Below are 8,633 nucleotides of genomic sequence, written 5' to 3'. Positions count from 1 at the left end.
AGATCGAGCCCAAAGGGCCCAGATCTGGGCCAGCAGACCCGCGCCGCCACGGCGCCAACTCCGGCCGCCCAGCACCTTCGCGCCAACCCAGCGCCGTCGCCATCTTCCCCAGCGCCGTCGCCGTCGCCGGACAGCCGAGGGGCTCCGCCGTCGCCATCAGGTCCGCCCGCGCTTCCCGATGGGCGGCCAGGAGGTGAGATGCCCGCCGCCGGCGGCACTGCGCGGGCTTTGCCCGGCAGCTCCGGCCACCGGCGGCGGGGGAGGGGGTCGGGCTGGAGGGAGAGGGGTTGGGGTTTCGCCCCTGACTCGCCCGCGGGGACGAGCAGGGGACGAGGGGGTGTTTCGACTTTCATCATCTAATAAACTGATCATGTGTGAGTTTCTCCCGTGGTTTAACTCCGCTTTTTTCTGTTTCATTCATTGCAGTTAAAAAAAACTTGATGAAACATATGTGCACGAATCTAGAAGCGCCAGAGTGACGGGCCAGCGCGGATGAATCGCAGCGTTCATCATGTGCGATTTTGCGTTGATGTTCGTGCACTATGTTCGAAGTTCGTTGAGGGGATACAAGTTTCAACGACCATGAAACTTGAAAATTTTGAAAATGCACTTTCCGTAGTCGGGATAGTACTTGAAGGCGTGTGTGACTAAAATGAGGCTTACACATAAATGCTTTGCTTAATCTAGGATAAAGTTTCATGATCATGCCAAGTTGTCAGTTGGCCCTATATCTAGTTTCCATCTGAAAATTCGTAAGATTATTAGAAGAAAATCTGAAAATTCGTAAGCTAAAAAGGAGGGGTCTGAAATACTCTTGACTGCGTTTGACTTGCGAAATTTTCTGAAGAAAAGGGTCTATCCTGCCATCACGGTTCTCACGTGGTTTCTAACCAAACGACAATTATTCGGCATAGTTTGGCATCATAGCCATCAGCATGAGAATGCTTAAAAGGAAGAAAATCGATGAGATACCCAATACCCAATCTTGTACTAGCAGTTGGGTCATACTAACAATAAACTTTTGGCACTCGTGCTCCACGCGGTGGGTCATATATCAGTATTCCCAGATGTTCTAGACATGACACAGATCCAAACACTATTTAGGATGATTATGAAGCTGCGCCAGGATAGAGCCCAGGAGAACCAAATAATTGCAATAGCCAAACGAAAATCATTTTGCTTACACCATAATGTCTTATGGCCCAAAGCCAATCAATGCATAATTAAAAAAATTCGTCAAGCATTTGGATAGGCTGTTGTAGTTCATTTTTTCTACTAATACTTTGACGCGTCAATCTTTGCCTCTGTGATGCAAAATTTACCAATATATATAGTTGTCGATCGGGATCCATGAAGCGGGGAATGAATGTGAAAAGTCAATCTACAATTTGCACTAGTTTCATTCTACTAATTTAGTTGAACTATCACAACGGTGCACAGAAATAATTGTTCTCGTTTCCTTCTTTAATAGTTTCTTCCTTTTTTAGTACAGGAAGATTCATATTCAATTCAACCACAAGGGCTGCTCTTTGTCTTCAGTGATCCAGCTGACTGGTTATGATACCTACATGCCGACACAAAATATATCCAGGTTGGTGTCACTAATCTTCTTGTCCACACACAGACAATGTATTACTTTTGGACAAAAAAACATGTATAACTGCATATAATGGCGCCGAATCAACAGAGGAAAAATGGCAAGTGCTAAAGCAGACATGAATGTATATATGCTGGCAGGGAACCACAGAATTTCTTTTAAACAACAAACAGACATGGCACAGATCCAAAAATTATTTAGGATTATGAAGTTGTGTCAGGAGAGTCCAGGAGAATCAAATAATCTAATAATGATGTCCTATGGCCCAAAGCGATCAACATTTAAATAACAAATTTCCTCAAACATTTGGATAGGCTGTTGGAATTCATTTTTTACAAATATCCAGACACAGAAATCTTTTCCATTGTCATGCAAAACTAACTGAGATTATATAGTTTTCGGGATCCATGAAGCAGAATTGAGTGTGAAAACACAATCTTCAAATTTCACGAGTTGCATTCGTTCCGGGAAAGCCATGTAAATATTTTTTTGTTTTATTTCCTTCTTTTTCATTATTAGTTTTTCATTTTTAAAAGATGCAGATTCATATTCAATTCAATCATGAGGGCATGAGTGATTCTCCATGGAAGAAAAGCATGTCCAGTCTTACCTGCTGGTAACTGTTACGATGTTGTGGCGGAGACGATGAACTTGTCTTGTCCACCGTGGTGTCATGTTAAGCACCTGGAATAAGCAGTGATGACACTGCGAATCCACTGGCCTATAACTTCCTGTGTTCTCCAGCACAAGATCGGAATAATCTCCAGGAGGAAGTGCTGAGACACCAGATTGGTAGTGCTGCTCTTTGTCTTCATTGCCCCAGGTGCTTGGTTCAGTTACCAAACATACTGACACAAAATTTATCCAGATTAGTGTAACTAGGTTGGTGCATGAACAATTTACATGTAAACTTCCTCGGCATAAAGTCCAAAACTTCCAAAAGAGTCATTGAACAATGGTTGAATTGAATATGAATCTGCATAAATTTGGAAGAAAGACGAGTATACCATAAATTAAGCCACTGCTAAACAGTACACTAATGGATTATATATGCTGGCGGCAACCTGAATAATTTCATTAATCAACAAACAGATATGTAATCCTATGCATAGTACATCAATACACGGAAGTGCCAACGTTGATTAATAAGAGAGGGGTCACTGAAACATAGACATCTTAATGTTATTTATTATCTTCACCAAAATATACACCAACTGTAGATGGTAGTTTACATACAACCACTACTGGAACAGATTCTACACATATCTGTGTTGCAGTAAAGCAGCTAACTTATTGATCACAAGGACTCACACCTCGCAAAATACAATACTGTAGTACACTTATTCATCACACCAAGCCACAGGCTTGCAACAGGGCAGCACACATGCTGGCCATGCCGTTTTTTGAATATACAATACCGATTACCACGTAATTTTGCACTGAGTGTTCAAGGGTAGAGCTCAATAACAGATCTAACGCCCAGCACTGATATGATTTTGTACTCACTGAACCCGGATTCCATAAATATCTTCTTCCACTCGAATTCCTCACGCTCGATTCCCTCCAGATACATGATAAAGAGATCAAAGAAAACCTGTGTCTCTCTTGTAACAATCTCATTTGGCCCAGATCCAACCACCATATCAACGATTATCACCTTCCCACCAGCATCTCTGGGAGGGATAGCTTCCTTGCATTTCTTTAGTATCTTGACACAATCTTCATCGCCCCAATCATGAAAAATCCACTAAGATGTGTACAGCAGGAAATATAAAAATCTTATCATTAGTCCCATAATACTTTGTTGTTTTTTGTCAAAAAAAACAGTGAACATTAATACTTCAGTAGGTACGTATATGCTGCTAAATACATGAACTTATGACAATCTTGTAAAATGAGGGTGTGTCCTAAGGGAAGAATGTGAGTCTAAAAGGTTTACCTTCAGGAAAAGAGCATTCGCGGGTGGAATGTACACAAACATATCGCCAGAAATAAATGGCACATGGTCATCAGTAGGAGCATCTGCAACCACGTGAGGGAGATCCAACACGGTGCATTTTATTTGAGGGAATGCCTTCGCAATTGCCCTGGCAGCTCCGCCGTGGCCTCCAGCGACATCAATAAGCGAGGTTATGCCAACAAATACATCACCGCACTCCCTCAAGATGATATCCATGAGAAAGTTACTATCAGAAACCATTGCATCATTGATTAACTGGTTGTAAGTTTCATCCTGGTCAGCCATCTCCCAAAAGGTAATGCCGTGAGCCTTTTTGAACATGGATGCAGAGTGCTCATCCAGGAACCATGACTTCATGCCAAAGAAAGGGGTAATGACAGTTGAATCAAGCATCAAAGACAGAATGGGAAATAAGTTTGATTTAACTTCATCGCTAACAAGGAGGCATGTGGTTGGGGTGAGTCCATAAACAGCCTCCTTGTCTGCGGAGGCTGATTCATGGACAACAAAGATGCCCGATACGGTGAGCACACGCATGAGTCGTCGTAAGCGGGGAAGCTTGGACGGATGGAGCCCGATCGCTATGGCTAACTCAGAAGGGGTCATAGCCCCTCCATGGTGTTGGATGGTGTTAGGGATTTGCAGTTCCATTGCACATTTGAGTGCCATGGACTTGACAAATCCCAATGCATGGTGCCAAAGGTCAACCTGAGCCTGGAGCAAATCTTTAGTGCTATGCTTGCTTTGGGTGGATGCCATTTTTGCTGAACTTGCTTTCTTTGCCTATGGGTAGACTGGACAAATGCTGGGTGGTCTATATATACACAAATTCAGCCTGCTAAGACACAAGGTAGGGCCATGGGTAATGAGTTATTATTTAAAAATGGTATAAGACATTTACGTGCCAAGACTGTATCAAGGTATTTGAGATAAACTTAGTTATGCATTGATTGCAGTGACACTATACATAATTCTACATGGAAGGCTATGATTAATGTGAGCATTAGTTATCAGTTTATTGTTGATTGACAGAAAGTTTGTGAAATGAGATTTTTTCAGGTTTAGTTCCACATCATTTTCAAACATTTCACTTGAGTTCCACTTCTTTTAAATTCAAATATCAGGCCATACTGTCGAATTTGTTCATTTTAGACACTGGACGTGGAAAACACATTTCTGCTACACCTAATGAAATGGTTAAACATATTTTCCTGTGTAAACATCTATACTCAGAAAAATGAATCACTTAGCAGGAAATTTCATTCCTTGGGGCAATACCAAAATTCCACATCTTAAGAAATAAAATAATTCTGCAAGCAATATATTGATTTATGAGATACACCTATGTATCATCACATGATCAACCCACGATTATCACGCCCATGATATAAAACACTTTCTGATAGTATGTGTATCGGTGACATCACGCTGTCTACTTCTTGCCTCATGGGAGGCCGTACAGTTAGTTCTTTGTAAATGAGTGTCTAGCAGTGTTGCTTGGACACAGGCAGAAGTGTCTGAACCAATTTCAGATTTGGCCGTCGATTCGGCAACCTTCTGCATAAAAAATACTTGCAGACACAGGTTCAGGTGTCCAGTTCAGCCAAACAAAAATATGGACACTGGTGTATGCAATATACAGGCAAATTGGTCGCCAAAGATTGCACAAAATTCTGAAGCGTCGGGCAGAGAGATCATAAAACAAAATACATATACCACACTTATATTCAGTAAGTCGAGCACGAGAAGAGATCCATGAAATGAGCTAGAGAACCAACAATTTCGCCAAACATTTGGGAACACATATTTCAACAGTAGGACTAGGGTCACCGAAACGTCCGCTCATGCACGCCGTCGAAATCAAATCTAGAGCGGTATAAGATGTAAATTTTATCCTCTGGGGCATACTACCAATTTCCACACCTTAAGAAGTGGTATAATTCTGCAAACATGCATTCTTTTTGTGATATACATCAGCACACCGCTGTCTTTATCACATGGTCAAGGCACGATTCTCACGCCCCAAATACAAAACACTTTCTAACAGTATTGGTTTCTGTGACATCAAGCTGTCTACTTCTTGCCTATTGGGGGCCATACACTTTGTTCATTAGTTTCGTTAGCAGTGTTACCCGGTGACAAGGGATTGACTTATCAATGCCTATGGATTGTAGGCTAGGGTTTAGTTAGAAGTAGAGGGCAAGTAGATCTCGAAGGTTTCAGCCGAAAAGTACTCGACGAATATGAAAACTAGGGTTTGCAGACAATGATTCGATGATCTCCTCGTCCCTCGACTCCCCCTTTATATAAGAGGTAGAGCCGAGGGTTTCGTTTTGTACAAGTTACAGAGTCCGGGACGGTTTCTAACTCATCCCGCCAGATTACAAATAACACTTCCTATTACAACTATCTTTTCTTTAAATACATCTTGGGCTTCCGAATCTTCTTATTCTTCGAGTAGTGGGCCTTCAATAAACCCCGGGTACTATATTCGGCAGGCCCATTTGGGATGCCTATGTCAGTAGCCCCCGAGATTTTGCTTGAATCATAGAGTCATGAAAAATCTCCACTGTTTATTTTTACTCGAAAGCTCTAACTTTTATACTTCTTCCCATAAAATTCTATATTGTACAGGGATATTGGTAGTTGGGGCTAGTTCATCTGACGGATCAGGTACTAGTTAACTGCTCTAGTGGCAATCCGCAAAAACCTACTTCAAAATCACGTCCCCGGACATGATCTCGGGATACTGGTGTAAACTTCGACAGGTGCCGCTTAAGGTCTTACCATTCCGTCGAGTCCCGAGTCAAATTTATCGAGTACCTAACGCGTCCGTTAGGATTTTTCTTCGTATCCGTTGATACGGATAAAAGTAGCAGAGCGCAGTCTTCGGCGATGCCACGCCCAGCAGAATAGATCCGGGGTCTTACCTTCGCAAATTTGCGGCATTCAGAAATTGATCGCAACTTTGGCGTTCTGAGAATATATTGTCGAGTGCTTTTCCGGCTGTTGGAATGGCACATTTTATCGAGTCAAATATGACTTATATTGCTCTTCCGATGGGAGTATATGTAGAGTTAATCATAACTCGAAATATACTCTCTTGCTGTTCTATTTTTCCTTTGTTAATTTCATCGGGCACGCGAACAGCGTTCCCGATGGGAGTAGCCCCCGAGGCTACAGCCAAGAACTTGTGCTTGGTTGTAGGCTCAACATTTTAGTCCACCTTGTCGCTATATTGCCATTATCTCCCGATATTCTTTCCCTTCTTTTTTTTATCTATCGGGTGCGCGAACAGCGCTCCCGATGGGAGTAGCCCCCGAGGCTACAGCCAAGAACTTGTGCTTGACTGTAGGCTCAACATTTTCTATATTGTCATACTCGAAATTTTACTTTCTGTCAAAGTAGCCCCCGAGCATTTGGGCAAAAACTTGTTTCTGACCAAAGGCTCCCGATGTATTCAAATAACTTATCCTGTCGCCATTCTCCTTTTATTTTTCTCGTCGACATATTTTCCCTTGTCAAATTTTCTTCAACTCTATCAATGGTCGAGATTTTTCTGCTTTGTGGGTCCATCGTTCCCACCATGTTGACACGTCGTGCAAGTGGGGGACACACGTCCTCCGCTTTTTCTGGCGCACGTACGGTAACGCCTATCTCAGTAAAAATACTTTTTTGCCCTTGTATCTAGAAGATCGATTCTCACCACACGATTTCCTCATCCAACGGCTTTCTGCGACCCCCAATTCTTATATAAACCTGTCTTCAACCTCCGTTCATCCCCTCGCTTGCGCCGCTCACCTGTTCCTCTTCGCAAATCTTCCCCTGCGCCCAACTCTCTCTGATTTCCCGCACTCGCACACATTGCTCGCCCATTACCGTTGATGCCACCGCGTGCGCGTTTGACTCGCCACAAGCACTCCGGAGTCCAAGATGGCCGCTGAAGATCTTGAGTGGGAGAGATCCAAAATCTCCAACCAAGATGTCAACATGCTGAAGAGGCTCGGCCTGATGAAGAAGGAAGACGCCATCCGCTTTCCCAGCAAAGAAAGCTACCCCAAGCCTCCAATGGAGTATCGGGTTAGTTTCGTTGATCATCTCATCCGCGGCCTCTCTACCCCAATCCATGATTTCCTCCGCGGTCTTCTCTTTGTCTATGGGATTCAGCTGCACCAGCCTGACCCCCAATTCCATCCTTCACATTTCTATTTTTATCACGCTTTGCGAATGCTTTCTTGGAGTCGCTCCCAATTGGGCTCTTTGGAAGCGCATTTTCTCGCCTTCGCCGCAATGGCGCGCACAACGCCACCTACAACATAGGTGGCGTAGTTATCCGTGTCCGAACCGATGTCGATTATTTCGACGTCAAATTTCCCGACTCTGTCCAAGGATGGCGCAAAAGGTGGCTCTATATACACGAAGAAAGCGCCAATTCCGTGGAACACAACATAGTTCCTTTCGACGGAAACACAAAGATTCAACGCCGCTACTCCTGGGACGCCGAAGCTTCCGAAGAAGAGAAAAAGGCGACGAAGCTCTTATGTCTCGTATTCATCAACTTCAAAATACTCGAGGCAAAGAATTATCCGGTGTCCAAATCACTCGCCTATTTTCTTAGGATTAGAGTGCAGCCTCTTCGAGGCTCGCAAAAATCCCCTTTGGACGTACTCTGGTGCCAATGACGCCAACAGGCTCTCCAATGATCTTTCTGTGAAGGACTTGGAGAAGCTTATTCGAAGAATTACCTCGCTGAGTAAGAAGGATCCTATTCCTTCCTCTTGTCGCGTGGCACCCTACAACTCCACCAATCCTCTCCCCGAGGTATTTTGTCTTCTCGAATTTTATCTTGTTGTAAATTTTCCCTGCATCTCATTGCATTTATATCTCTCTATTTTTCCCTTTGTCGCTATTTTCTTGTAGAATCACCCTACTATGACTTCCCTTCCTCCTCTTCCTGAGGATGGAGAAGTCGAAGAAATGGGCATTGTTACTGACGACAATCAAGAAGCTCCGTCCTTTGTGAATGATCCCGTGGATTCTCGAAAGTCTGCGGGATCTTCCGAGGACACCACGTCG

General features: G+C 43.5%; 1 protein-coding gene across 1 annotated transcript; it reads right to left on the bottom strand.

Moving 5' to 3' along the window:
* Positions 1-2,828: 2,828 nt before the first annotated feature.
* Positions 2,829-5,293, bottom strand: LOC124649874 (acetylserotonin O-methyltransferase 1-like). The gene is made up of 2 exons (XM_047189438.1): positions 3,537-5,293; positions 2,829-3,344 (listed from the first exon to the last, which is right to left on the bottom strand). The coding sequence occupies exons 1-2, from the start codon at positions 4,314-4,316 to the stop codon at positions 3,045-3,047; spliced, it is 1,080 nt and encodes a 359-aa protein (XP_047045394.1). The 5' UTR covers positions 4,317-5,293; the 3' UTR covers positions 2,829-3,044.
* Between the last annotated feature and the right edge of the window lie 3,340 nt (positions 5,294-8,633).

Source organism: Lolium rigidum, chromosome 4, assembly GCF_022539505.1.
Source record: "Lolium rigidum isolate FL_2022 chromosome 4, APGP_CSIRO_Lrig_0.1, whole genome shotgun sequence".
In the NCBI taxonomy this organism is placed as follows: Eukaryota; Viridiplantae; Streptophyta; class Magnoliopsida; order Poales; family Poaceae; genus Lolium; species Lolium rigidum.
Note: the sequence above shows the minus strand (reverse complement) of the source record. Positions and strands in the feature narration are given on the sequence as shown.

Bases quoted from the DNA above. Each gene is read 5' to 3' on its own strand.
- LOC124649874 (XM_047189438.1), bottom strand. From the start codon at position 4,316: ATGGCATCCACCCAAAGCAAGCATAGCACTAAAGATTTGCTCCAGGCT. The intron at 3,345-3,536 runs GTAAACCTTTTA...TACACATCTTAG, and splicing joins CGAATGCTCTTTTCCTGAAG to TGGATTTTTCATGATTGGGG.